We start from the raw sequence: 27,896 nt of genomic DNA, 5'->3' as shown, positions 1-27,896 counted from the left end.
CGCTGCGGCGCGCTGCGACTGGAGGAATCGGCAGCCAATGCAGAGTCGACTTGAGCAGCCAGCCCAGGATGCGGCAGCTAATTGGCACAGGCAACTGCTTCGTCACCTGTGCTGCCGGATTCAACCCAAGTCGCCGTGATGCCTTGCCCTACAAGGTCTCAATGAGAGGCGACTAACATGAGCAGCGGGATTAAATCCCTCTTCTGCATGCGAGCCGCTCGTCGAGCAAGCTCGACTGGCAGATTGAGTGGAGTCTCCACTGGAGACCGTACGGGCAAAGCATCGCTGGACGGAATTCGGAACCCACCAGCCCCATAACTCGATCTGCATCGCCAAGCACAAATGGCGCCTCGCACAGGATCCCCGTCGCCCCTGCTCACGCCGCAGAACGCGACGCCGAAGATTGTCACCGATTACAGCACCCAGACGCTATCGCCAAAGCCTTCCACGGCCCTCAGCACCAAGTTGTGGGAAGCCCGGCCCTCCAAATACTCGCAAAACATCATCAAGAAGGTCTGCGTCTTCATCTTTGTCCTGACAGTGTGCGAGGAGGTAGCAAGCTATGCCGTCAACCAGTCCCTGAAGAATTTCTTTCAACGGCTCGGATGGTCTAACAAGGGCTCCAACTCCATGAAGCTTACCTACGACTCGCTCAGCCAGTTCGCGTGCATTCCAGCGGGCTACATCTCAGATGAGTTTCTGGGCAAGTTCAAGACGCTGCTCGGGGCTGCATCCTCCAGCTCCATAGGCTTCGTGCTCATCTCGCTCGCTGCGTTGCCGTCGATCCGCTCCACGCAGTCGTTGAGCAAGGCTCTATTTTGCGTTGGCCTGTTCGGTGGCGTCGCACTCAATCAAGTGTGCCTCCGAGCACTGACAGTCTCGTTTGGTGGTGACCAATTCTCGAGCACCTCACCTCCAGACGAGCGCGCGAGGTTTTTCAGCCTGAACTTCTGGGCTTCCCGGATTGGCATTTCCTTCAGCTACGCGGTGTTTCCTTCGCTAGCTATTCACGGTTTTGGTGCCATCCCCGTTGACTATGGTTTCGTGGCTGTGTACCTCGTCGGCTTGCTCATGTTGCTGATCTTCGTCGGAGTGATGCTATTCACTCGCAAACGCTACGTGGACGTGCCCCCCACGAGGAGCGCTCTCGGGAGTGTGATCCGCGTCGTTCTTCGTCGTGCCAAAAACAATTTCCAGGCAAGGATGATTGTACTGGGCACGGTCATGTACTTGTCAGCCTTTTTGCTCAATTTTCCTGCAGCATTCTTGGCGGATCACGACGAAATAGGCCACAACATTTCGTACGCGTGCGGTGTCCTCACGGTCGTCGCCACAATAATCTACGTCTACTACGCGCGCGATTCCTCCTTCATAGAAGGTGCCACAGACGCTCTTGGAGTCGAACTCGACCCTGAAACCATGCGAGGGCTGAAGCAAGTAATCCGTGTCCTGCCGTTCAATGCGTTTAACATGTTTTGGTGGGTCTGCCAGAACCAGCGTGGCAACAACCAAACTATCATCCAGCAAACCGACGTGCGTCTCGGCAGCTCTCCCGACGCCAGCCAAATCCCAGGCCCTACTGTCCAGATTTTCAATCCATTCTCCGGGCTACTGTTCGTGCCACTTTTGGACAAGCTGATCTACCCTCTGTACGAGAAATACGTTGGCAAGCCGCCGAGTCGATACGGGAAAGTGCTTGCCGGCTACATCGTGGCGATCATCGCAATGGTCTGGACTGGCTGCTTCGAGATTATCCGACGCAACTCGCCGCTGCTGACATACGTGGATGCGAACGGAGAGACGCAGTACATCTATAATGACGACGGGGGTCAACCGATGAGCGACATCCCGTGGTGGACGGCTGTCCCCCAGTACTGCTGGGTGTCTCTGGCGACGGTGCTCATCCAGATCTCGACCTACAACATTGGCTACACGGAGGTCCCGCTGAGTTTGTGCGGTATGTCCATCGCGCTCGGGTTCTTCATGAACTCCATGGGCAGCACGCTGCTGTCGGTGTTTGTGTTGCTTTTCGGCAAGTACATCCCTACGGACTTGAACGACGGCCACATGGAGTATCTGTACTTTACACTCGCGGCTGTCATGGCGGTCAACACCTTCTTTTACGTCCTAGTGATGCGTGAAATGAACTTCGCAATGATTCCGCCGGTTGTCGCCGACGAAGAGCAGGGAAACGAGTCCAAGCCAGATCGAGTGGTGTCAGTAGCGTAGTTGGTTGTCTTTTGAGGAAAAATTGGTGTGTCGGGCATAAATGCTAAAGAAAAAAATAGGTGACGTTACGCAAGATGGCATGGAGTCCTATTCGCATCGAGTCCTATTTGTCTCTACTGGACGGTCTAGTCCTCTCCCTGCAGCTTCTTGAGGAGCAGCGCGAATGCTTCGTCCACCTTCGCCTCGTACTCGGCTAGAAAGTCAGGGGCGTCCGTCATTCTCACACGGTCGGAGCTTCGGATGAACTCCATGGGGAGACTGATGCCGACTTGAGCGACCACGTCCATGTGGAAGCCACCACTGAGCACTACCTGAAGTTGCTCGGCGCACTTGCTGCCGCCGTGCCCCCCGTACGTCACGAGCACCACTGGCTTGCCCTTCCACTCGGTGTAGAGGTGGTCGAGGAGGTTCTTGAGGTGACCAGGGTATCCCCAATTGTACTGCGGGGTGAGGATCACCACGGCCGGGGTTGCGGAGACGGCTCGGCTCCATGCCTGGACGGCCGGGTCAGCGTACTCGAGCGGCGACTTGATCGCGGCTGCGATCACCGGGTCCATGACTGGACCGATAGGCAAAGGCAGGTCCGTGAGCTCGGAGGCCAGGACCAGCTTGGTGTCGGACTTGGCGACGGCGTCGAACCTCTCCCTGAGCCAGGCGCCCAGGCCGTCTCCGTTGTTGCTGGCGCGGACGCTTCCGACGATAAGAGCAACGGCGCTCATGGTAGAGTCAATCTGAAGGTTTGGAGTGAGCCCGGCGAAACGGAAAGTGAGTGACTTCCTACACCAGCAAGCGTCGCCAGCCTAGCGAAGTAGGGCTTAGAGGGCGGCAACGCCGTTGCCCCAACACCGTCATGTCGGACCGTCATTCCTGAAGTGCGAGTAAACGGCAGGTGATTGCCGCACTCAAGCAACAGTACGTCTCTGGACACCACGGCCTACACGTGATACAACAGGTACATGTATACACGGCTACAGAAATAACTGTCATAGTACAGCATTTTCCTACACCTGGAGCACGTATTGGAAGTGCATTTCTTCTCGCGATTTTCTCGCTCAACGTCATGACCGTCTTGGGGAGCAGGTCCAGTAGCGCAATTTCGGCGCTGTGCAAAGATATTCCCGTGCGACACGGTGAAGTTCGAGAAGGAAGCTCTTCACCATATGCTGGTCAAGCGCCGCCACGAGCTTCTGGTGGCCGAGGACATGTAGTGGTTGCTGCGGCAATAACTGAAGACAACAAACCGAAGACAGTAGACACGCTCCGAAGTTGATTACAGCGCGGCGCGCGCCTTGTTAGTTATGATAGCTACAAACTAAGACGGAGTAGCGAGTTCTTGACGCCCAGTCTGCTCTCCGAGGGACGCTATGAGCCTTTAGGCGCCTGGACTCGCGTCCCCTATCTCCAGGATCTGGTCACGGGACGTTATTCGGTCGTTGACGGTGTCTACAGCAGCGGGCTGTACTCGAGGCGGCTGCGACGCGCCTGCCACGACTTGGCGGCGACCACGTTGACCACCACCACGACGGCGACGAGCGCGGCCAGCATCACGGGGTTCATGCTCTGCGCAAAGTCCTTGGCGGCGGCGTACGGGGCGAAAATCGCGTCGGTGAGGGCCATCTTGTTTTGTCTTGGTCGGCTTTCCAGTGAATCGAAGAGTGCCAAGATTCCGTTTCCGTTTTCATTTGTTTCTCAGATTTAACCCACGGGTCTGATTTTCATCCGGTGGCCAGAGCACACGTCATCCCACAGATTACGAGCTGCTGCCACGGAATGGTGTACGAAACACTAAAGATGAAGTCCGTGATGCCAATCAAAGGGCAAGGCAAGTTACCTGCGAAAAAACGCACGTACATTTGATCACTGCTCGACACCTCCGTTGCTGCCTCTAGCTCTTCAAAACTACAGCTCTCCCACGCCATCCGGTCAGGACCAAGCTACGCTCACGAGCGCTGCCGCGGCACGCCGCGTACCTAGAGGAGACGTGTGTAGTGGCGACGCGCGCGACGCTGCGCCCACGAGCGAGCGGCCACCACGTTCACCACCACGACACCCACGCCCACGAACGCGTAGAACAGGCCATGCGACTCATCCGTAGTGGGACTAGCTGCCTGCTGCACACTCGAGAGCGACGTGGTCATCAAGTTCGTCAAACTGGAGGGCTCGGCGGACACAAACGCGTAGTCGGGGTCGTCCGACAACGCCGACTCGGCCGTCTCGATGGAGTAGTACACCGGGTACTTGGTCGGCACGGCTGCAGGCTCATAGATCAGCACCTTGTTCACCGCCGCAGGGTACACGATGGAGCTGGCCTCGCGCCAGAACCACCATCCCTTGATCTTGACGTCCGTAGGCGGAGCGTTCACGTAGCCTACCCTGCCCCACACCGACGTGGATACCGTCAGCTTGTCGGTCACCTGCACCAGCATGTCACCGTCACCCCACACGTCCACTTCGGACTTGCGCGCGACAATCGATCCAGCAAGCAGCTGACCAGGGCCCGACAGCGTCAAGGTCTCCTTGTCCACAGCACCCGCCGTAGCGAAGCTCGCCACACCAGAACCGTACACCGATGCATCGAGCTTCTGGGCCTCCAGGTCGCTCGTGTCCACCACAATATTGCCCGATCCCGAAAGGGTGGTCTTCACCTCACTGGCTGCCAGGGCATCCGTGACGAGAGCCACGGAGCCACTGCCGGCGACCTCAACATCCAGGCTGCCCTCCAGGTTCACCGAGGGGATCTCCAGCTGCGCGAGTCCGCTTCCAGTTACTTCCACCTCCAGCGACGCCAGCGTGACGTTCGAGCTGGACTCGAGGTACAGGTTGGCGTCTCCCACGCACGCCAGCTTGACGTCCGCCTCGGCATCGTCGAGCGTCACCACAGCCTCGTCCAGCACAACGTCCCCCGAAAACGCTGTAGTCACGCGGCGCAGGAGGTTTTTCTCGAACACGTAGATCTGCGTCAGCACGTAGCCCTCACCATAGGCGTCCTCGTTCTTCAGGTGGAGCTTGAGTCCGTCGTTGCGACGCGGGTGCAGGGGCGCAGCCTCGATCATGTTGAGCAAGTCCGTCGAGTTGCCCGTGACCACAATCTTGGCCACGACGGTCTCCTCGCCCTGCTGCTCATCCTCATCCTCGTCTTCGTGCTTGCGGTGGTGCTTGCGCAGCATCATTGTCGGGATTTCGATTGTCTCGCCCGCCAGGCTGCTGTCATTCCATCCGAAGCCGGAGCCACTCAGCGAGCCCGCGGGGACGGCGCCGGGCACGAACCCAGGCACAACGCCCGGCACAACACCAGGGACCACACCAGGAGTCTCTCCAGGGACAACGCCCGGGGCCTCCGTAACGGGGGCTTCAGTCGCAGGAGCGCCCGTTTCAGGAGCTTGCGTTTGAGGGACCTCCGTAGCGGGAGCCTCGGTCGCCGGCAGCAGGGACGGGTCCAAACCCACGAACACGCGGCCCGGGATGGCCAGATACAGCTGCTCCAGCTGCGCGAAGCTCGACACGGTCCAGGAGCGCTGCAGCGACTGGTGCTCGCCCACGATGTCTTCAGGCGGAGCCACCTCCGAGACGTCGAACGTCCACGCGTGGGCGGCGCCGAAGGCCAGCGCCATCGCGGCCGCGCACGCAGAGAGCTTCATCTTGCGGTTGCCTCGTCAAACTCGAAAATGATTCTGCTTTGGCTGGAAGATCCCGAGTCTGAGGTCCACCCTATGTGACAAGCCAGTGCAGACCGTGAAATTCGATCCTTTCGATTACAGGATAATATGGATCTTTGTATGCCCAAGACCTGCCCAAAAGAGTACCCTCCTGAATCGCAGTCTACCATCACACTGTTAAGAGCGGGCGGGATATTTTTGGCAAGAATCAGCTGAAGTGTCGGGAACTTCCGAATAGTGCACATAAAGCATATTATATTTCCAAATCGTGTGTAAAAAAAGTAAGGAGATTTGGGATACTATACGCACGTTGTGGAAAATCAAACGTATTAGGAGAAATGGCATCTGGACCAGCATCATGTGGCTACGCACGCACAGCAGTGGATACCGCGCGCTTGGTTGGCCACCACGCACTCCCCGCTGGCATCCTTCTGCTAGACTTATCATGCAGCTCTGGCAGCACTGCGCTGCGCACGGCGACCCTGCAGTATGGTACGCGACTTGGTGGGTTTCAAGAACCGGCCTGGCGACGATCGCCATGGCAGACCGACGCGTTAATGCCGCTACCAGTAGAAAGTTTCTACTAGAAACTATGAATTTACCAGGTAAAACTAGTTCTCTGCGAATGAAGCCCACCACTTGGTGGCCAAGCCTAGCTCATCGTGTTGGCAGTCTTGTTATTGAGCGGTTCATGACTGCAAGTATATCCCGCTTCCACCGAGATCCTCTTGATCTTGGCGCAGCGATGGCACACCCCTAGGGTGTAGATTTCTTCATCGGAAACCAGCCTCCCGCCACCTACTCCATATCGTGCTAGAGAGAAGTTAACCCAACACCGTGAAGCTGTAGGTTTTTGCTGTTGGTTCAGCTGGTCTCCTTTCGCAGTCGAGCGCACAGGCGGTATCGAATTGAGCACTTTAAAACGTCTGTAATCCGACCACTTCCTCCATGGTACAACATGGCACGAGCCGCCATGTGCTGCGCCTTGACTAACTTCGCTAGGCGGGACCTACCCCACGTCGTCGTGTTCGTCGAGGTGGTCCGGGGGACTCGTTCGCGCCGATGGTGCCTTACCAGTGCTTCAGGTAGCCGGTGTTCGTCACGGTGAGAGTGAGGCCCCATTCATCCAGCAAGATCGATGCGCAAAACAGATGAATTTATTGGAGTGGGCCCTGTTGGCCAACTGAACGGGATTCACAGTAATGGGGAGAAGTGGTGCTACAGTACATGTCATGTATTGTTGTTGGTGAGCTTGTGATGGACAGGCACGAGTGGTTCAGCTCGTGCTTGAGTTGTGCAATACCACGAGACCGCATGAGGTTTGCACTTGTCTTTTTGGCGTATCCTGATTAAACAGATTGTTGAAGTGATATTCCTCAGCCACTTCAAGCAAGAGCACCCGCGGCGAAACCTGCGTATTGTAACTTATCCTCCGGATCGCTTGGCGACCGAAGTGTTCCTCCATTCTGCGGGTTCCATCGTAAGAGACGGCAAGCTGCATCACCAAGTTTGTACTCGCCGACAGACAGCGAAAAATCAGCTCAGCGTCGCCAAACGCAGCGCCGACAAGACGTGTGGCGCCCGCGCCGCTGCCGCGCTCACAACGTCCCGCAGGCGTCCTTCTGTTAGACTTACCCAGGTTGAATCGACCGTCGATCCAGCAGTATGGTGATACACGTCTCGGTGGACGTCTGTCGTCGGGCGCTTCCTCTTGACCCCAGACACCGCGAGAATTGGCAGGCGACGTGAGCCCATTCGCAGTGACCGGCGACGGAGCTGGCTGGCGTCGCCGCGGAGCATTTGGTTCCGACGCTGTAGGCTAGCTCAGCGCACTGCCCCAGGTCAAGCCGAGGCGTGCGTGTCGAGTTTGCACCGGCACCGCGCGGCGCGACGACAGCGAGGCTGGATACTCGATCCAGACGGCCCAGCGCTACGCTACGCGGCAAAAAGCTTATTCTGCCGTACTTTTCCGCCTGTCGGGCCAGAAAATAGGAGGAGAGTGCCCTCGCCGCGCTGCACGATTGAGGACGCCCCATGTCCTATGCAGGGCCCGCCGGGCACAGTGCTCGGTTCGGCTTGGCTTATCTTGGCTTGCCATGTCCTCGCCGGCCAGTCAAGGGCAGCGGCCAACGTTGCCAACATGTTGCTGCCGATTCAAAGCGGCACACGCCACACGCGGCATACTTTGTCCAAGTGAACATCGTGTGGGCGCGCGCAAAGACGGGTCGCCTGGAGGGATGGGCCAAAGAGTCACTTGGTGGGAATATCTGTGTGTTGCAGGAGCAAAACGGCGGCGGTGAGCCACACACCGCGCGGTTAGCGTCCAGCGGCGCCACCGTACTCTTCTTAGTCGGTCGCCGACGGCATTTGACGCCCGCAGGGCGGAAGTGCCCAGGAGCGCGTGCCTGGCGCGGCGTCGCTCGACAAGCGAAGCGAAAGTGACGGGGAATCAGTTCATGAAATTATCTTCAATACAAATCTATCGTTTGTTTTAAAATCGATGACATCGGATATATCGGGGGCACGGGAAATCGGGGGGTTTCTACAGAGGGGCAAGGGGAGCTGGTAGCGAAAAGGGGGAGAACGACCGCTGGCCGGCAAAAGGCAATATTCGCCCGCGCGCGCACTCGCTCCGCCGCCGTCCTGCAGCAGCAGTGCTCCACTCCCACTACCCGCCCGCGCGCCTCCCTCACCTCCCAGTCTCAGCATGGCGGACACGGCGACCGACAACCAGCCGGAACCCGCGCCGCCCACGGACTCGGCGTCCGCCGACAACTTCGGCGATCTGCTGGCCCAACTACTGCAGTCGCTGCCCGCCGAGGCGTCGCGGCTCTTCCTCATGGCGCTCAGCGGCCTCTCCCCGAGCGAGAGCGCCGAGCTGTGTCGCTACGTGGACCGACTGCGCGACGAGAAGCAGTTCCGCGTGATCAAGGCCATGGCCGAGTCAACCGTCGAGGGCAAGAAGAAGTTCATCCTGAATCTGCGCAAGAAGTTCCTCGTGCAGCAGGCCAAGCTGGCCGAGGTGCAGGCCCAGGAGGAGCAGAACATGGAGTCGCACATCAAGCGCAAGCAGGCGCTTAACGGTGAGCTCCCGGCTCCTCTATCTCTATTTCGACTTCTCTCTAACCCCTCTTTTTCTTTCGATGTTTTCTGTGCTGCAGCTGCCAGCCGCGTCAAGATGCTCAATGGCGGCGCCAACAAGTTTCACTCGTTCAATGCCGTGGTGGGCCCCGATGGGTACGACCGCCCTGCATAGAGTGTGTAGCCGCGAGTTACATCTTGCTTACTTCTTTCCTTTTTTTTGTGCCATCTGCAGCAAGGAGACCAACGGCCACAAGTTGACGGCCCAGCACTTGGCTGGCATGCCCAACGCCGACGGCGTTGTCGTCGGCCGCTCGCTCTCTTCGTCGTCTGTGGTGATCTCCAAGGAAGATATCTCCCAGGTGGGGCGACTGCTTAGCAACTCGCACATTGCTGACTCTGAGATGAACCTGCGCGAGCTGGAAATCAACAAGAAGGGCTTCATTCCGGGCGACAACAGCACATCGGCTTCGAACCAGGACGACGATGTTTCCGCCGCCAAGCGCGACCGCCCGGAGAGCAGCCGCACACTTGTTGAAGGCGAGCAGAAGCCTACGCAGCGCACTCGCTCCGACGCAGGGACGCCCGTGGCAGCTAACGGAGATAACGCAGAGAATTCCAATGGTAACTCGGAGCCTGTCGAGGACCCAGAGGCACCGACGACCAAGCGCTGGACCAAGAGTCAGGATGCGGCCCTCCGTGAGAGTGTGCGTATCCACGGCGAGAAGAACTGGAAGGCTATTGCCGAGCTGGTCCCTGGACGCAACCACGCCCAGTGCCTGCAGCGCTGGCGCAAGGTGCTGAAGCCTGGTCTAGTGAAGGGTCACTGGTCGTTCGAAGAGGATCAAGTGCTCGAGTATCTGGTGACACAGGGCTGCAACAACTGGGGGCAGATCGCCGAGCGTATTCCAGGGCGCACACCCAAGCAGTGCCGTGAACGATGGAAGAACCACCTGGACCCGGCGATCAACAAGGGCCCCTACACGGAAGAGGAGGACTCGGTCATCCTGACTGCGCAGGCACGGCTGGGCAACAAGTGGTCGCAGATTGCTCAGCTCCTGAAGGGTCGTACGGAGGACTCGGTGAAGATCCGCTGGAAGTCTCTGAAGCAGAACCCTAGCAAGGCCGCCGCCTCGCATGCACAACACAAGAAGAACCAGCAGCAAGCTCAGGCTGCTGCAGCGCAGCAAGCTGCTATGGGGTACAACAATCCGGCTCTGATGCGCCAGCGACAGTTGCAGCTTCTGCAGCAACAACAACACCTGCAGGCGCACAACACGGAAGCAGTGCAGCAGCTCGACCAGCAGCAGCAGATGCAGCAGATGCGTCTCCACGAGAAGCTCATGCAGCAGCAGGCGCAAATGCAGCAAGGCCAGCACATAAGCCACGTTGCAATGCTCACAGAAGACTTGAAGGCGGAACCGTACCAGCAGAACCGCGCTATGCTCATGGGTCACTCGCCTGGGGGCGACCCAAACTTGTATGCCGCTGCTGCCTATGCTCAGCAGCCCTATGCCCCACCGCAGCAGTATGAGGGTCAAGACTATGTCGCCAATAATGGCTACGACCCGCGGTACTACGAACGACAGACGTCCACTGGCGCCGGTAGCCAAGGTGCGTCTCCCGCTCACCAGCATGCCGACCAGCAGCAGCAGCAACACGGCGGCGAGGCTTGGCTCCAGCCTGCTGTCCCCGCCGCGAATGGCGAGATCGATCAAGACGGCATGCCCCGGATAGCTGACAGCCAGCAGCAGCAAGTCCAGCAGCCTCAGCAGCCCGGCGCCAATGGTGCGGGTATGTGGGATCCGTACCCGCGACAGGATGCGTCGCAGCTGAGCCCACTGAGTCTGCAGGTGAGTGAATTTCTTTTCTAAGAAGACGCCGAGCGTCTGGGGATGAAGTGATCACGGGGGCATTGCTTCGTCGGCGCGGCTGGCTTGTCCTGGGAGGACGCATCTGAGCTTGACATTGGTTGCTGACAGCCTTCGGCCGATCGCGTGCGTGTTGCAGGCGTTGTTGCAAGATCCTGCTCGAGCTGGCGTGTTGGACCCAAGCTTTTACCAGCCGGTTGAGCACCAGCCGGCGGAGTCCGTGACGTACGAGATGGGCCCGTCTAACTTCGGGGCCGCTCCGACCATGGCGTTCCCTCACTCGCAAGCGCTGTAGTGCGCGGCGAAGGCAGCCGCTAATTCTCCCGCATAGGTATGTATAAAGCAAGGAAGTATAAAGAAAGTGTCGTTTGCGGGGCTCCTTCGGAGAATTAAGGGTTTGGATGTTTGTCGGCGCTCTTGTGAACGCGTTCATGCTGCCGTGGTGCCATCGAATGTAGCCATGTTGCACACCCCAATCAAGCTGAAGCGGCTGGTAGATCAGGGCTAGGCGGTTGCCTCATCAAACTCGATGCGATCCGGATAGGCCTACTAGGCCGTCATCTAAAGCTTCATGTCACTATGCGTCTTTCCTTGCAGACAGCATACTTCCGGATACGCTCCTCTGCAAATTTCGCTAGGATTCCTGTCCCGTCTAAGTTGTCACAGGATATGCATTTTCCGCAAGAAATTTGGTGAGGCGATCGTTCAATCGCCGTATTCACATTGAGGTCCGTCCTGAATAAGTACGAAAACCTTCTTAATACGATTCTTATACGGAAAGAATTTAACAGGGGTATTGGATGTGTCTGGATTTCAGTTTCTCAAGTAATCACTCACGCCGAAGCACAAGTCCAAGAAGGCCAAGAAGAAGCCGAGCCCTCATCCCGTCCTCGACCTCTATAGCATTCTCTCTGTCGCTCCCCATGGCAGACGCGCAGACGCTGGACCTCTTCGACGGCCTGCCGCTCGACTACAACTTCCTCGAGGGCGGCGACGCGCCGGCGGACGGCTCCATGAGTGCCGGCGGCAGCAACGCGGCGCCCGTCGGCGGCGGCTTCGTGGCGCCAGACGACCAAATGCTACTGGACAGCGACGTACCCGGCTCATCGCCCACCAACATGATGGCGCCCAAGGCCGAGGGCGAGGACCTGCTCACGCCGCTCACCTTCTCCTTCAACCCGAACGGGGCGGCGGTCGTTGGCCCCAACTACCGTGTGGCTCCGCAGCACAAGCACAAGCGGGTGCGCTCCAACCCCGACGTGCTGCAGGGATTTGGCATGGCCAACATGGCGCCCAGTGTCATCACTCCGCCCGTCATGGGCCACAACAGCATGGGGTTCCCTCAGCAGCACAACATGATGCCCATCGGCCCCGTCCAAGTGGAGGCCCAGGCCAGTCCCATGCCGTTCGGAGGCACGGCTACACCTCAGGGGGAGTCGTTCCAGGAGATGGACGAGTTTCTCAAGGAACTTTCGTGGTCGGAGCTAAACCCCGACCAGCAACAGCAACAGCAACAGCAGCAAATGCCGGTAGCGAACGCGGCATCGACGGATGGAAATGGAGTGTCTGTTGGAGGCGCGTCGCCTGTGGCCTACCGCACACAGCGCATCCAGGAAGGAGTGAACGAGCTCAAGATGAAGCGCAAGCGTCCCGTGAATCACCATTCGAGACATCACTCGAACCCCGTGGATCTTCTGCACAACTTGGACCAATTCCGCATCCTGGCGCAGCAGACCAAGCAGCAGCAACAGGTTCAACAGTTACAGCAGCAGCAAGTGCCGCAGCAGCAAAACATGAACCCGAACCAAGGGTATCCGAACCCTTTTGCGAGCTTCCAAGACCCGACGGTGTTTCCGGCACCCCCGCAGCCAAACATGCAACCAAGCATGCAGCCAAACATGCAGCCGAACATGCAGCCAAACATGCAGCCAAACATGCAGCCCAATATGCAGCAGTTCCAGTTCCAGGTGCCGCCTCAGATTGCCAGCGGCGCGGCGCACTCGCTGCACGCCCGGCGATCGTCGTTGGGTAGCAACCTGCCGCCGCGAGCTGCAGCTCGCAGACGCGGTGCGAATCGCTCGTCGGGGCTGTCGATGGATATGTCCCAGATGAACCTGGGCTTCCTATCCGTTCCGGAAGAGCCGAGCATGGACGATCTCAACCCGCACCGGTCGCCGCCGCGACGCAGCGCGAGTACCTCTGCCTCTTCATCAGGCAGCAAGAAGACATGCTCCGACGACGCGAATCGGAAGCTGTACAAGTGTGGACGCTGTGGGCAGCCCAAGGTGGGCCATATCTGTACAATGCCTGACCAGCGCAACAACTGGACGCAGGTCGATCTGGAGGTCACCAAGGGGCTTAAGGTCATGCGCATCAACTGCCACATCATGCCGGTGAAGAGCAAGTGGGTGGCGCAGTGCGAAGACCACGAACCGCCACAGCTGGTAGCTAAGGGCGACGTCAAACACGAGGAGGAAGTCGAGGCGGAGCCTCTGGCGCTCTAAGCGGCGCTGAAGAAGCAGCGTACGCAGAGCTCGCTCACATCTGCATGTTCTACCCGTATATAGCCACGAGCCCTCCATACAGCACGCAGCGTGCATACTAATAACGATAATATGGACAAATGTGGGTTTGCTTTCGTGAAGGAGTCGAAGTTGAAGCACCAGCGTGTGCTGTTGTTGCCACGCGCGCGTTGGCTTGGCATCCGCAGCGTGCTTGTCGCCAATAAATCATCGCCGCGAAGCCGTGGCGTGCCAATGGAGCTTTGTGCACTGCCCAAGTTCTCCGCGGTGCTGATAGGAATGACCCGCAGCTGGGTGCCCCGAGGCGCATTCGCGCCGCCCCAACCGAGACCGCCACGCCTTGCTGCGCCCAGCTGGGGGCGCGGAAGCCCTCTTTTGCGGCGGACCAAATTGCCGATCTTTGAAGCAGCCCGCAATCGCGCAGACAGTCAGTCACAGCGTCACAGCGCTCTCTATGGGGCTTTCCAGGGCGGCGGATGCACGCCGTGCACTCCGGCCCCAACTTGACTCGAGATCAAGGCAAACAAGGCAAATAAGACGCGAGCACCGATATAGGTAGCTGAGCTGTCTGCACCCACGTATGTGCTCCAGTTTTAGAGCCTGTACTGCAGGCATCAGACCAGGTGGCGCGAGTCACGGCACGTCTGCTATAAAAGTACCTTCTGTAACAACTGATATAATTATAATCAAAGTCAATTACGTTGGTCGACAAGTACGATGTAAAACCAATATATAAGTTCCAATGTACTTAAATTGTTTAACTCATTCTAGCCTTACCCCGGAATAACAAAGAAAGACTAGTCGTGGGTCATGAAGCAACATATGTCGGGCTCCGGAACTGGCCGCTGGCAGGAGGTCCTGCTGGTCTCGCATTAGCATTACGCCACTACTGTAGCAAACCAGCGTGAGCCATGCAGCGGAGGCGGCGGAGGCTGCTCTCGATGGCGACGTTGCTCTCTTCACCTTCGCTCGCGCGCGAGTGGGCCGCGGGCCGCGACTGCCGCGCGCGGTGCGCTGCTCCGCTGTGTCTCGTTTCTCCCGACGACGGCGCGTGCCTGGCGCTGAACCTGTCGGAGACCGTGGGCGAGTGGCGCGTGACACTGGACGCCTATAACTACAGCTTCGGCGCCGTGGAGCTGCCGCCCGACGTGCAGACGCTGGAGCTGCAGGGAGACAAGACGCGCGTGCAGTTCGACGCCGCCAGCCGCTGGACGGGCGAACGGCTGGCCGCGCTGCTATTTATTGGCCTGGACCTGACCAACGCCTCGCTGCCCAAGCTGCCGGACTCGATCACGCAGCTGCACATCGTCGACTGTGCGCTGAGCAGCGTCCCCGTGACGTGGCTTCTGGCGCTGCCCAACCTCGAGACGCTCGTGCTGACGGACAACTCGCTGGTGGAGGAGACGCGGACGCTGACGCAGCTCAGCGAACGGCAGTTCAAGTGGCTAAGCACTCGGCTCTCGAGTGATTCTTCAGTTATTATACAGGAAGAGGCGGAGGCAGGCGAGGCAAAGACGGCAGACTGCATCGACGTAAGAGCAGGCAGAGTGCAGAGGCTGGGTGGATGGCAGGTGTGCGTCGTCTCCGATGAAGTCGCCGTCGCTCGGCGGCTGAAAACTTCAGCGAATTCCGGGTCGGGTGAAAGTCAGAGCAGCGACACGATGGACGGAGCTAGTCGCGGCTCCAAGTCAGCAGCAGACCAGGACACATCTACGCTGGTGTTGCTCAGCATGGGCCTTCCGTTTGTCTACTTTTTGTACAAGCTGGGACTCTTCTTCTTCTTCATGCTGACGTACAAGCGGAATCGCAGCGAAAGCGGCGAGGTGTCTCGCGTCAACACCACGAAGGACAGTGCCATCGACGCGGCTCACGATAGCGAAAGGGATCGTCCTACGGCCAATGATTCGAGCACTTCCCCACCGCCCACCCCGTCTCCTCGGGTTCATCGAAGACAGGACAAGAAGCCCTTCAGCAGCAACAACGCTGGGTTTTGGGTGGACGAGGAGCTCCAGCCGTGGCGTTTGGATTTCCAGCGCCTTAAAATGATCAAGAGTCTCAACTTGTTGCCGACTGAGAATCGTCAGACGCTTCGTAAGCAAAGCGTGACGAGCGTGATGAACCCGCGAGAGATCTGGCTGGCGTCGTACTGGTCGGGCAAGCATTCTGCAGTGGCCGTCTCACCTGGAGGAGGCACTACTGACACCTTGGTGGTGGCCAAGTTCATTGCACCCAGGGAGGACCAAGGCCCACGGTCGTCAGCAAGTGGCAATGGTGGTGGAGCTAGGGACAAACTTAAGGGCGAGCTCAAGCGGCAGGCTGTGTTTTCTCACCCGCAAGTGGTGGCTTTCGTCGGCGTGGCCTGGTCCCGCGAAACACACCTAGTTGCTGTCACGGAGTACATGGCTCAAGGTGATCTTCGGCAATGGCTTCATCGCACAGCGAGTCAAGTTGGCAAATGGTCAGTCCAGAAGGTGCAAATGTTGTTGGACGTAAGCCGGGCGCTGCTCTACCTGCATTCAATGCATCCGCGCCTAGTGCACGGGAATTGTAACTCTCGGAACGTGCTACTGGACGATGCGCTGCGTGCAAAATTGAGCGACTATGGCGTCGATGGTCGGACCGATGGCTTGACGGAGCAAGAGCTTATGTCCTACAGTGCGGTGGGCTCCGGTCGGTGGATATCACCTGAAGCTCTTTTGGGCCGTGAAACAAGCTCATCTTACCCGGATGCCAGTGATGTGTACTCGTTCGGAATTTTGATCGCCGAAATGGACTCGCACGAGCTGCCATTCTCGGATTTGATGCAGGCGAATCGGTCAGCCGTTCCCGAAACAGATATCCTGCAGCTGATTGCAAAGGGTGCGTTGACGCCAACACTGTCGCCGGAGTGTCCAAAGAGCATCGTAAAACTCGTGAACGCGTGCACTAGCTACAAGCCCAAGTACAGACCTAGCAGCACGCAAGTACAGCAAGATTTGCTGCGTACCCTGAACGACTTTCGAGAGGTCGAGGGGAAAGTGACCACGATATCGGTCGGTGCGCCGCGCTCGAACCCACCGTCGAATTTTGTATGAGGCTGTTCTAGCCAGCGAGCGAATAAAGGGGGTAGTATAAGATTTTTGACACGCAAGAGCAAAGTCCGTAAAGGAAGTTGTATTGACGGTGCTGTGCGGTAGTTGGCCTACGGCGGGGTGAAGGGATTTAGTTAACGCCCGATGCACTTGAATGTAAGACCATAGCAGAACCACTTGACGCCGAAGAACTTCATTATTGTAGCAGCTTAGGAGGAAATAGGATAAAACATCCATGGCTCGAGCTTGTATTCTCTGCAAGCTCAAGCCAAGGAAGCTCTACTCTACAAATGTAGATCTCAGAAAACGTCTTCAACATCACCTTTGCAAGTTCTGCAATCTGGGGCGCAGTCGAGCGGGCAGTCAAACCAACTCGACCAATTTACTATTTTGATAGTCGGACTACGCACTCTTCCATGGAATGGTTCACACCGCCTGTAGCAAGTTTGAACAACAAACATACAGATTCACTTCCAAGACAGTGCTCAACGGAAGGCTCCTCGTCGTTGTTGCTCACGAGCATGTGCTCTCGACGCAGCGAGCTCGGTAGTGAGCGCGAATGCCGCTGCGCAGCGGCGCCGCCATCGTTTCCCGGAAGTTACTTCCGCGATTCGCGAGGAAGAATAGCATGCCCAACGAGTCCGTCGTAACGGAGCGGCATTCTGATATCGAGGGGCTGAAGTATCCTATCTGCGGCGACTTCAACGAGCCGTGGCTATGTCGCTGCGTGCAGAGAACCACGGGCAAAACGCTGCAGCGTTTTGTATTATTGCAAATTTGCCGCTCCGAAACGAGGCCTGGCGCAGCAGCAGAGGGCCTGGCAGCGCCGCCGACGGCATGGACGAGCATAACGGCCGCAGGCGCATGGGCCCATAATGGGTGCCCGGCCGGCCGAGCGCGCGCGGGCGTGGCGTGCGGCGGCTTTCCCGCGCTGCCGCCGTATATCCTTCGCGTCGCCCACGCCAGCGCGCTCTTGTTCGAAGTATATCTTTCCAGCGTTAGCAGTAGCCGGATGGTGATCACGGTCACCTTGATTTGGATTTGCTGGTGCGGCTGTAGCCTGCGTCCTCTTTGGTCCGCGCTGCCGCGGCGAGGTGGGTGCGGGCACGCGGAATGCAAGACTGGCGTCACGTCGATCGCCGAAGTGGCGCGAGTTTTTGGTCCCGATCTTTTACTTGACTGATCGCCATACAAAGCGCAAAGTCCACGCACGTGCTGTTGTTGTTCGGGTAGTGCCGGTTGATATGCGTGCTCTTTTCGTAAACAGCAGTCTTGGCGTGCATACATATTGTGGGCGGCTTGCAGCAGCAGTAGCTCTGCTCTGCTCTCTATGACGCGCTCGCTCGATGAGCCCCCGGTTGCGGCGGACCGCGTAACGGAACGAGAGAACTCGGTTGTGACGACCGCCTATGTATGTCAGCTTCAACTGTGACTTGCTCATGTGCATTCTGCGCGCGTTCCGGCGTCTTATTCGGCTCGACGCAGCCAGCCTGGGTAACATCGGCGATGGCGATGGCGACTCCGACAGCAGCATGTGCAGTGCCGTAGGTGCGTATTGAGACGATCGCTGCAGGCAGGTGACAGTTCGGATCCAGGACCGATGGCACTGCCATTGGCAGTGTATCAAGCCTGTCAGCGCTTCCCGCAAAAGATACTTTTCACCGCGTCCGCTCGGCTTGTCTTTACGCCGCGTATCCTGCAAACAAGCAGCGAGATTGCTCCAGTATGTAGCGCCCCGCACAGCGGCGACATTGAAGCTTTCGTTAACACCCCCGTCGTTGCTGCCTGGAAGCCTGCTTTGTCTCGAAACTCACCAAGCGCGGTTGGTTGCTTCAATGTGGTTGAACATCTCAGCGCCGCGGGATGTCCGAGCAGACAAGGCTTTGGGCGCCACGATCGTCCCGAGTCGTCGCTGAGTGTCTCGAGTCCCACCATAGCCAACGAAGTTTCAATCTTTGACCTCGAATGATGACTGCGGTGGTCCTGCCAGCGGCAACAACAATGCAATGCTGCTTTATCTTGTTTGCCTCTTGGCGTTGACCTTTGCCGGTCCTTTATCTCGTCATTTTGAAAAGTGAGCCCAGGGGAAAAGCCTACACCACCCCGAAGAAGCAGCTTAATTAATACTTTCTATGGCGTGGCTAACCTACAGCCAGAGGGCTGAAAGATGGGACTGCTATCCAGTCTTGATATTTTTCGAGTCATCAACTGCCCTCGTAATTTTGTTTTTAGTACTCACTTATTAACTTGCGCGCAGTAACCCATCGACCAGCCAAGGTCAACGCCAAGAGGCAAACAAGATAAAGCAGCATTGCATTGTTGTTGCCGCTGGCAGGACCGCCGCAGTCATCATTCGAGGTCAAAGATTGAAACTTCGTTGGCTATGGTGGGACTCGAGACACTCAGCGACGACTCGGGACGATCGTGGCGCCCAAAGCCTTGTCTGCTCGGACATCCCGCGGCGCTGAGATGTTCAACCACATTGAAGCAACCAACCGCGCTTGGTGAGTTTCGAGACAAAGCAGGCTTCCAGGCAGCAACGACGGGGGTGTTAACGAAAGCTTCAATGTCGCCGCTGTGCGGGGCGCTACATACTGGAGCAATCTCGCTGCTTGTTTGCAGGATACGCGGCGTAAAGACAAGCCGAGCGGACGCGGTGAAAAGTATCTTTTGCGGGAAGCGCTGACAGGCTTGATACACTGCCAATGGCAGTGCCATCGGTCCTGGATCCGAACTGTCACCTGCCTGCAGCGATCGTCTCAATACGCACCTACGGCACTGCACATGCTGCTGTCGGAGTCGCCATCGCCATCGCCGATGTTACCCAGGCTGGCTGCGTCGAGCCGAATAAGACGCCGGAACGCGCGCAGAATGCACATGAGCAAGTCACAGTTGAAGCTGACATACATAGGCGGTCGTCACAACCGAGTTCTCTCGTTCCGTTACGCGGCCCGCCGCAACCGGGGGCTCATCGAGCGAGCGCGTCATAGAGAGCAGAGCAGAGCTACTGCTGCTGCAAGCCGCCCACAATATGTATGCACGCCAAGACTGCTGCTTACGAAAAGAGCACGCATATCAACCGGCACTACCCGAACAACAACAGCACGTGCGTGGACTTTGCGCTTTGTATGGCGATCAGTCAAGTAAAAGATCGGGACCAAAAACTCGCGCCACTTCGGCGATCGACGTGACGCCAGTCTTGCATTCCGCGTGCCCGCACCACCTCGCCGCGGCAGCGCGGACCAAAGAGGACGCAGGCTACAGCCGCACCAGCAAATCCAAATCAAGGTGACCGTGATCACCATCCGGCTACTGCTAACGCTGGAAAGATATACTTCGAACAAGAGCGCGCTGGCGTGGGCGACGCGAAGGATATACGGCGGCAGCGCGGGAAAGCCGCCGCACGCCACGCCCGCGCGCGTTCGGCCGGCCGGGCACCCATTATGGGCCCATGCGCCTGCGGCCGTTATGCTCGTCCATGCCGTCGGCGGCGCTGCCAGGCCCTCTGCTGCTGCGCCAGGCCTCGTTTCGGAGCGGCAAATTTGCAATAATACAAAACGCTGCAGCGTTTTGCCCGTGGTTCTCTGCACGCAGCGACATAGCCACGGCTCGTTGAAGTCGCCGCAGATAGGATACTTCAGCCCCTCGATATCAGAATGCCGCTCCGTTACGACGGACTCGTTGGGCATGCTATTCTTCCTCGCGAATCGCGGAAGTAACTTCCGGGAAACGATGGCGGCGCCGCTGCGCAGCGGCATTCGCGCTCACTACCGAGCTCGCTGCGTCGAGAGCACATGCTCGTGAGCAACAACGACGAGGAGCCCGAGGTGGCCCTCGCCGACGCCAACCGCCCGCCCGACGCCAAGACGCAGGGCCGTAGCGACCGTCGATCGAAGACGGGAGCGGACACGATTGACACGGAAGCGGAGACCACCGACTGGATCCGCGATGCGGTGCACGGACTCGCGCTGAGCCCCAGGCACCCGCTGGCGCACGAGATGGCGGCCATGCTGCGGCCGCCGCAAGATCCGTCCAACGCATCGTCGAACGAAGACGACGAGCTGCCCATGCTCGAGAGTACCCGCACGTCCTGCTCGACGACCCATGAGCCCGTGCTGATCGCGGCCTCGACGGTCGATGAGGTCGTGGACCGACTCAGCGACAGCGTGCCCGAAGGCGAGCTGCATGTCTGGGTCTACGAGGCGCGCCAGCTCACGGCGCCGTGGCCGCTTACGGATGCTTTGTACGACCAGCACGGCCTCCGCGTGCGCTGCACGCTGCTGGGCGCGGTGCAGGAGTCTCCGTGCAACACCTTAGGCACCGTGAGCTGCCCCGTGTGGCGTCAAGCCCAAGACGAGGCTCGCGACGGAATGGGGGGACACTTCGCGTGGGCGCTGGGCCAACCCGAGGAAACTGCTGCTGGAGACGGCGCTGGCATCGGCGTGGAAGCCAGCGACTGCAAGCTCGAGATCGACGTTATGTGTAGCGAACGCGTCGTGGGTTCGGCCAGTGTGGCGCTCGAGGACTTGCTGTTGTCGTCTAAGGCGCGCACATTCGAAGAAGACGCGGTCGACGGCAGCGGCGCCAAGGTGATTCGGCTGAGTCCACACTGGTTGCCACTCGCTGGCAACAACGCCGGCCTGCTGCAGCTTTCGCTCGAGTTTGTCCCGGTGCCGCCGCACCAGCGCGGCAAAAACAGCGAGCTGGTAGGTGCCAGAAACTCCGGCGACGAGGTGCGCGATCCGGAGCTGCCGCAAGATAACGAGGAGGAGGATGCGGATCGGTCCAACGCCGAATTCACGGATCACATGGTCGAGCGCGCACGACTGCGCAGAGCCCGTTTCGAGCCCCGCGACCTTGTCGAGGCGTGTCGGGCCGTCCCTTGGCTCGACCAACGCGACGACGCGCCCCAACAGGACGAGGAAGACTACGGCGACTCGAGCAAAGTTATCGTGTCGAGAAGCGGCGGCGTCACCATGTACATCCCGACCCAGGGAGACGACACGCCGCCCAAATCCAAGTCCGTTGCAAGCCCACCGCGTGCCCCGAAGCCGACCGCCGCGTCTTTCGGGCTACGTCCTGGTGGCGATCAGGAACAACTGATGGACAAGCAGCTCTGGGACTTGTACTACTTCGGCATTTCGGACGAAGCGCCTGAGGTCGGCAAATTCAGAGATTCGGATGGATTTACGCAAACGATGAGCATGGCGTCGGACTTGTCCAACGATTTCTCAGACTTGACGAACCGCTCCGACGCCTCCATCTTCAGTCGACAGGCTAGCACGTGCGTCAGCGACGTCTTGGCGTACAATGAGTTGATTCAGGACATGGAGAGCGCTATGAAATCTATGAAGGAGACTACGCCGCCGCCCAGTACTACCTCTAACCAAGAAAGAGCTGAGCCTCAGGACCAGGCTCAAGAGGAAAGCTCCACAGTCCAAAGCCCCGCTTCATCGCCGACTCCGAAGCTCCACCTCAAGCTTCGTCGATTCAGCAAACCCCTCGATCGAATTCAGTCTTTTTGGCATGAAGCGAAAGCCCGAGCGAGTAGCAGTAGCAATGCAAGCAATGGAAGTGACTCCCCCAAAGAGCGCAGTCCAGGGAGAAAAAGTGGTAGCAGTCCAAGTAACAGCAATGCCAGTCCCGTGACATCCCGCTCACGAAGCAAGACTCCTTCCCCATCGAAAGGCGAAGGCGTTGTCCTATTTGATCCTCAAAGTCTCCCGGTCCCAATGCCGTATCAACGTTCTACTTCGCGTGATCAAGCGCTAGAAGCTGTTGCCAAAGCTGAACGTGAACGCAGAGCTGCTGCGACTGGACCTCGGCGTCGGTCTCTTCCGATCAACAGTTTTACCCTGCAACACCGACAGGAGATGCTCTTACAGCAGCAGCAACGAAAGCGTAACCAGAGACAGCATTCTGAGGCTCCACTCGGACTTCAACCTTCTCTGTTGGCGAGTGTGGATCCTCCACTGCTCAGTCGTGCTCGCAGCGAGTCGCTCCACTCGCTCACTGATGTGTATCTCCCGAAAACGGGAGACATGCACGGTGTGCAAGTTACAGCTCCTGTTATCAACACTGCCAACGCGACAGAATCGACCTCAATCCGTCCCGTTCAACACGGAGCTACTAATCGTGCCAGCGCGCGTCGCCACTCAGGAAGCAACGTGGTGTACATCAACGGCGCTCCTTTGTGCGTGGGCAAGTTCATCAACGTCGGCAATGTACCAGGAGTGGTGCGCTACATCGGCACCACACGGTTTGCAACAGGCACGTGGGTGGGCATTGAGCTCTGTGAACAAAAAGGCAAGAACAGCGGCACTGTCGACGGAGAGAAATACTTCACCTGTGCTCCAAACCACGGCATTTTCATCCGCGCCAGCCGCCTGGACCTCTCAGTGCACTAGGTCCTTGCTGCATTCACAACTTCCGAGTGGCGTTATGATGGTATCAACGCGATGAGTAGCTTTGAGACCAGCCACATCTCCCCGAGCAAGAGCACCGGAAGTCTATGTCGCTTCAGTTTCAATCCGGTTTATGAATCCCATACCTCTCGAAGCAAAGGACCATACGTGGCACTGCAGATCGCAATGCATGTCGCTACCCAAACTTCCCAAACGTAGGAATCTGGGAACAACAACGCAAAATACAAAAAAGAGATGTCCCAACGATCGGGTGTTTTTTTTTCGTTTAGGCACTCAGTCTACGAAAGAACTCGAGGTCTTTCGATGGAGGAGCCTGCAGTTGCTGCACTCGCGCACGCCGTAGTGCTGTGTGTTCGAGCTGCAGAGTTTCAACAGAGCACATGGCATCCCAAACCTGCACATGATCACTCACTGTCACATCTAGAGCTGAGAAGAACAAGTTCACGTCCGTCGGAGACAAGTTGAAGGCTTCGAGGGCCAGGTGGAATTGCTGCCTTGATACTGCAAGTGCATTCCGCGTTGCCAGTAAAGAGGGCGACGTGTCCACGGTTGAGGCCGTGCCTGAATTCACTAGCTCCGTATTGGTCAGGTTGGTACTGAATCGCTTGATCTCTTTCATAGGGGATGACTGGGGAGAATCGTACTGCTTCCTGTCCGAAGCCGTCACGGGTGGAGTCATGTTACTGCTAAGACAACCACACGCGCTCATGTATTCATCAAGCGTCATTCGCTCGAATATACTGCGTTGAAGTCGCCGGTCAATGTTTAGGAGTCCTTCACGTCGCAGCCTAGCAAACACTTGAGCTAAAGGTATTGAGTGGAGCAATCCACGCGTAGCGAGTTTTCGAAGAGTTTCATCACGATCGCGCTGTCGCTTTCGGCACTCCACGTCGACTACGCTGCGAAAATCGGTAGCAGCGGAAACGCAGCCCGATTTCGATGGAGTCGGTGGACCCATGCAATAAACTGTCGCGTTTTTGAAGTACGTGATACATGCGGAATGAGGTCGACGTCGCGCACCCGCTACCTTCCCCGTCCCATTGAGTTCTGGAGTTAACAAATCACCCGACTTTGGGCCTAAACAACCTGTTTGGAAGCCCAAACTGGTACCGGCTGACTTGGGTCGAAACTTTAGCTTCTCCTTACGCTTCTTGGGGTTTGTCGTTGTCGAAGGTACGTCATCCAAACCAAGTCGATATGCTCGAAGATTTTGCGTGCCGTCATCGACTGGCAGTTCGTATCGCAGGTGTGGATCTTTCATGCGATCCATACGCGCTCGGACCCGCGCGTACGTATCAACGGCTTTAGTCAGTAATGTTTGCTGTCTGCGTGCGCATCGAGCGTCGATCACAAATTCTTTTTGAGCCTCGCCAATCGGCTCAAATGGCTCGACGTTACGAATTGGGAATCGCTGCATCCCATCGTGATCAGAGGGTATTAAACCAGGACTACCCTCGCGTTCTTGGTCTGGATGACTTTCGAAACCTGGTAGTGTGAAGCGTTCAACGGGGTAGCGCCTTCGAAGACTTAATGAACTTGATAACATAGAAGAGGATGCTGGGCACCACGGTTTGTTCTTAATAACTCGGCGCTGCGTTAAAGTTCCCATTCGTTCATCTTTCTTCTCGTCAATTGCATCAACTTGGTTATCAGCATCCGACTCGGTAGAACTAGGCACCTCAGTACGTGCATCATCTTCATCTTCGTGTTCTCGCCAAATGAGTTCTACCGGGATCTTTGACTTTTTCAAAGGGTATGCAACCGCAACGGAGCTGGGGAGGAGTGCTGTAGCACTCCGAGAGTCCAAAATTCGTTCTTGGGTGCCATCGCGTGGTTCGAAAGTACCACCTACGCCAGCGCGAGACCCAGTGTCGATGTTGTTTTTGTAGCCTAGACGCCATTCAGGTTTTGCACCGTCCGTGACGTCTCCGTATTGCTTTAAGACAAACTTCTTCTTGAGTTTAGCGAACATACGCTGCTCGGGGGTAAGTTTCACGCGACCTCGACAGTCCTTGGCTACCGTCGTGTGCAAATCTTGTAAGTTTTGAATATGATCCATAGGTGGTCTGTAGTTTAGATGCTCGCGATGTTTGCTGTCGTTCTGCTCGTCTTCGTAGGAACTTTTCTTCTCACTCTCGACCATATTGTCTTCCATCTGCGTGAGTCGCTGTAAATCACGCCGTGCTCGAGCATCGGTAGGTTGTAGACAGACGCTGGGTAGACGTTTTCCAGACGGGGAGCTCACATCGTACAGCACAGCACGACGTCTATTATCCTGACGTGCTCGGACTTGGGCCTGGCGATGAGCACTCGGAGCATCTTCGCTGTCTCTTTGCCGCACATCCGATGGCAACTTCGTACGTCGAGCTCGAATCACCACCATGGTCAAGACAGCACTGCCAACGAGATCGAAGGAAATGCAAGAATAGACAGCTTGTTTTAGCTGTGGCGAACAAATTACTCGTGTTTTGTATGGGTGAAGTTGAAGTTACGTTTAAACTCCCGAACTGAAAATTTCTCTTTGCTGTATGCAAATCTCACGTGCTACTATGACTTTATATTTTTTCAACCTTATTCAACCGAGCTCAGCACAAGCTTGACGTTTGCAATGCATATTTTCGTTTCGTTGATAGATAAGTTTTGTAGACCTGCCTCGATCTGGATAATACTCTAGAAAGTAGCTTAGGCTGCAACAACGCGGGAGGCGCGGTCGTCAATGGCCTTCTGGGCGTTCAATCGCGCTTGCTTCATAGCAACAGCAAAGGCCGATGCTGCCAGGGCAGCCGTCGGGCTGCGCATCGAGGTTGTGGCTCGGGTGTCATCCTCGCCAAGGTTCTCGTCCGATGAGGTTTTTCTCACCCCAACAGACATCGTCGCGACATCTGATTCCAAGTCTTCAAGTTGCATCCTGCCATTGCCGGTCGGACTGCGAACGCGATCCTTGTCTTCACTTAACGAGCTGCTGCTACTGCTGCTCGTGACCGTCCACGCCGGACTCTTCGGCGGCTGGTGCTTGGAGCTGGACATGGTGAATCGACTATTCACCGGTGACTCCGTCGGGGTTCGAGCTGCGTTCGAGCCCGACCGAGGGCCGCGAACATCCGTGAATGCGTTCACACTGTGGTGACGGGTGGTCAACGCTCGCTCGACGGCAGGAAGCACCTGCACTTTCGTGCCGTTGGCATTGGTACCCGACACCAGCAGACTGGACACATCAACGATCCACTCCGTTGGGTCGTCACCGATCAAGTTCACGAAAATGGCAGGCGCACCGCCGTACAGCCGCTGGAAAACTTCCCAAACTTCAGGAGACAAAAGCTGGTAATCCGCATCCTCTACCGAACTCGCTGCATCTCCCGCAAGAACTTCGTCGCGGATGAGCCCCGGACGACGAACAAGCTTGCCACGAGACAGCTCCAACAGAGACAGGTTATCAATGGGGCCCGGGGCGGCCTTGTCGTTGCAGCCGGAGGGGGCCGAGCTGGAGCTCTCCGGGTCAAAGCCGTAGTCCAAATTGCGACTCGAGTTACTCGACGCCGAGGACGTGAACGCCAGCCAAGTGCGTAACCAACGACTGGAGATGACGAACATTTTCTTCTCGGCGCTGCCGCGGCGACGCGACAGTTTGCCGGCCGCCATCACTCGGTGCACTTCCGAGAGTCGGTCGTGGTAGCGCGGAGTCGCCGCGGGTGCGGGCATCACACTGCCGGCAGGCGAGCGGCAAGTCGCCGCGGGCGCCGACTGGTGATGCCTCTTGCCGGGGGCTGCACCTGTTGGCGCGTCCGGCTCGACGACCTTGACGCGGTCGTCGCCCGCACGTGCCATGGCTTGCAGCAGGCTGCAGCACGCCACGCAGGCGCGCCGCGGGGTGGAGAACTTGTCGGTGAGAGACACCTGGTCCTGCGAGCAGGCGCCGCACACGAGCTCGCCGCACACGCGGCAGTGGTGGCGACGCCGCGACAACTTCGTGAACATGGCGAAGCACACTTGGCAGCACGCGCTCTCGTCGTCCTCTCGCCACGCCACGTCGTACTTGGCGCTCTGCCTCGCCGCGCGGCGGTGGTCGCGCCTCCCGTCCCCGTGCGGGTCGATGCGCTCCGAGGCGCGGCTGAACGTCTGGGACATGCGCATGAGCGCGCGGCTGCCTCGGTTGTGCCTCACGTTGTCGCGCGGGCCGGTGGTGGCGGCGAAGTCGGGCACCTTGAGGTCGGCGTCGAAGCGGTCGTAGTCGCCGAAGACGTTGGAGCCGGGCGTGGCCAATTCGTCTTCGGACAGCTCGCCGTCCGTGTACACAGTGGCATCCAGGCTGCGCACAGTGGACGTGAGCTTCGAGTCGTCGGCAAGGTCGGCCGAGTTGCTCGAGTAGTAGATGACCATGGGGCGTCGGCGGTCGCGCGACAGGATGCGGCGGTGCGAGTGCCGCGGCGGCGGCTGCGAGGCGGCGAGCGGCTCGGTCGGCGTCTTGCTGCTGGTCTTCTTGCCCTGGAAGCGGCGGAAGAGTGACGACGACGCCAGGTCGGCACTGCTGGCGCGCTCCAGTCGCGAGCGGCGGAATGGCTGCGGGCTGCTCATGGGAACCTGCACGCTCCACCTAAATCGACTGCTGTGCTTTTATCGCTGAAACGGCCTAGGCGCTTTTCAGTGGGGAACCACGTCCCGTGAGCACTTGATCTCCGGCCACGCGAGGCAGCGTGGCGTTTTTGATTGTGACCGAGGCAGAGGCACAGCGCTACCAAAGGCGCAGACTCGGCCGAGTTGCTTTTTGATGGGACGACGAGCCTCGTCAGTCCACAAACCCTCGCTATGCACCAAAAATTCGCTCCGCACTGCAAGGCCCACTGCTATCAACCGTCCCATCGCAGCACGACACCACGCGTAAATCCCTGTGGAAAGCTTAACCGACGTTGGTTATGCGTTCCTGGAGGCTGTAGATGCCTTGACGACAGGCAGAAGTTCACCTGGTCAGTCTGGGGAAAACTTACAACATACGCGATTGCAGGTTTCGAGACAATGCTTATCTCAAACATTTTTTCCTGTTTCC

The 27,896-nt window shown here is 57.9% G+C and overlaps 9 protein-coding genes across 11 annotated transcripts; 5 read left to right on the top strand and 4 right to left on the bottom strand.

The window, feature by feature from the left end:
- Positions 1-342: 342 nt before the first annotated feature.
- Positions 343-2,229, top strand: IUM83_09275 (Proton-dependent Oligopeptide Transporter (POT) Family; the record flags this gene model as incomplete). The annotated part of the gene is made up of 2 exons (XM_067933704.1): positions 343-1,378; positions 1,439-2,229. The coding sequence occupies 2 exons, from the start codon at positions 343-345 to the stop codon at positions 2,227-2,229; spliced, it is 1,827 nt and encodes a 608-aa protein (XP_067799948.1).
- A 125-nt stretch (positions 2,230-2,354) lies between these two features.
- Positions 2,355-2,948, bottom strand: IUM83_09274 (uncharacterized protein; the record flags this gene model as incomplete). The annotated part of the gene is made up of 1 exon (XM_067933703.1): positions 2,355-2,948. The coding sequence occupies one exon, from the start codon at positions 2,946-2,948 to the stop codon at positions 2,355-2,357; it is 594 nt and encodes a 197-aa protein (XP_067800000.1).
- Positions 2,949-3,672: 724 nt separating this feature from the next.
- On the bottom strand, positions 3,673-3,891 carry IUM83_09273 (NAD(P)H-dependent FMN reductase LOT6; the record flags this gene model as incomplete). Its single annotated transcript, XM_067933702.1, has 1 exon — positions 3,673-3,891. One exon carries the CDS (start codon positions 3,889-3,891, stop codon positions 3,673-3,675), a length of 219 nt encoding a protein of 72 aa, XP_067799943.1.
- Positions 3,892-4,199: 308 nt separating this feature from the next.
- IUM83_09272 (Merozoite surface protein 1) lies at positions 4,200-5,867 on the bottom strand (the record flags this gene model as incomplete). Its single annotated transcript, XM_067933701.1, has 1 exon — positions 4,200-5,867. One exon carries the CDS (start codon positions 5,865-5,867, stop codon positions 4,200-4,202), a length of 1,668 nt encoding a protein of 555 aa, XP_067800041.1.
- A 2,725-nt stretch (positions 5,868-8,592) lies between these two features.
- IUM83_09271 (putative myb-like DNA-binding protein) lies at positions 8,593-11,132 on the top strand (the record flags this gene model as incomplete). 3 transcript variants are annotated; one of them, XM_067933698.1, is made up of 4 exons in its annotated part: positions 8,593-8,968; positions 9,047-9,122; positions 9,202-10,819; positions 10,977-11,132. In XM_067933698.1, the coding sequence occupies 4 exons, from the start codon at positions 8,593-8,595 to the stop codon at positions 11,130-11,132; spliced, it is 2,226 nt and encodes a 741-aa protein (XP_067799945.1). The 3 variants fall into 3 exon arrangements, with proteins under 3 accessions (XP_067799945.1, XP_067799946.1, XP_067799947.1); XM_067933700.1 differs by lacking the exon at positions 10,977-11,132 and having other exon boundaries at positions 9,202-10,539; positions 10,704-10,707; XM_067933699.1 differs by lacking the exon at positions 10,977-11,132 and having other exon boundaries at positions 9,202-10,840.
- Positions 11,133-11,760: 628 nt separating this feature from the next.
- On the top strand, positions 11,761-13,341 carry IUM83_09270 (uncharacterized protein; the record flags this gene model as incomplete). The annotated part of the gene is made up of 1 exon (XM_067933697.1): positions 11,761-13,341. One exon carries the CDS (start codon positions 11,761-11,763, stop codon positions 13,339-13,341), a length of 1,581 nt encoding a protein of 526 aa, XP_067799944.1.
- Positions 13,342-14,270: 929 nt separating this feature from the next.
- On the top strand, positions 14,271-16,433 carry IUM83_09269 (TKL protein kinase; the record flags this gene model as incomplete). Its single annotated transcript, XM_067933696.1, has 1 exon — positions 14,271-16,433. One exon carries the CDS (start codon positions 14,271-14,273, stop codon positions 16,431-16,433), a length of 2,163 nt encoding a protein of 720 aa, XP_067799835.1.
- Positions 16,434-20,224: 3,791 nt separating this feature from the next.
- IUM83_09268 (Dynactin subunit 1) lies at positions 20,225-22,837 on the top strand (the record flags this gene model as incomplete). Its single annotated transcript, XM_067933695.1, has 2 exons — positions 20,225-21,714; positions 22,411-22,837. 2 exons carry the CDS (start codon positions 20,225-20,227, stop codon positions 22,835-22,837), a joined length of 1,917 nt encoding a protein of 638 aa, XP_067800026.1.
- Positions 22,838-25,537: 2,700 nt separating this feature from the next.
- On the bottom strand, positions 25,538-27,427 carry IUM83_09267 (FYVE finger containing protein; the record flags this gene model as incomplete). Its single annotated transcript, XM_067933694.1, has 1 exon — positions 25,538-27,427. One exon carries the CDS (start codon positions 27,425-27,427, stop codon positions 25,538-25,540), a length of 1,890 nt encoding a protein of 629 aa, XP_067799831.1.
- Between the last annotated feature and the right edge of the window lie 469 nt (positions 27,428-27,896).

This window comes from Phytophthora cinnamomi (genome assembly GCF_018691715.1).
Source record: "Phytophthora cinnamomi strain GKB4 chromosome Unknown Contig3, whole genome shotgun sequence".
NCBI lineage: Eukaryota > Oomycota > Peronosporomycetes > Peronosporales > Peronosporaceae > Phytophthora > Phytophthora cinnamomi.
This window is presented reverse-complemented; position numbering and strand designations above follow the sequence as displayed.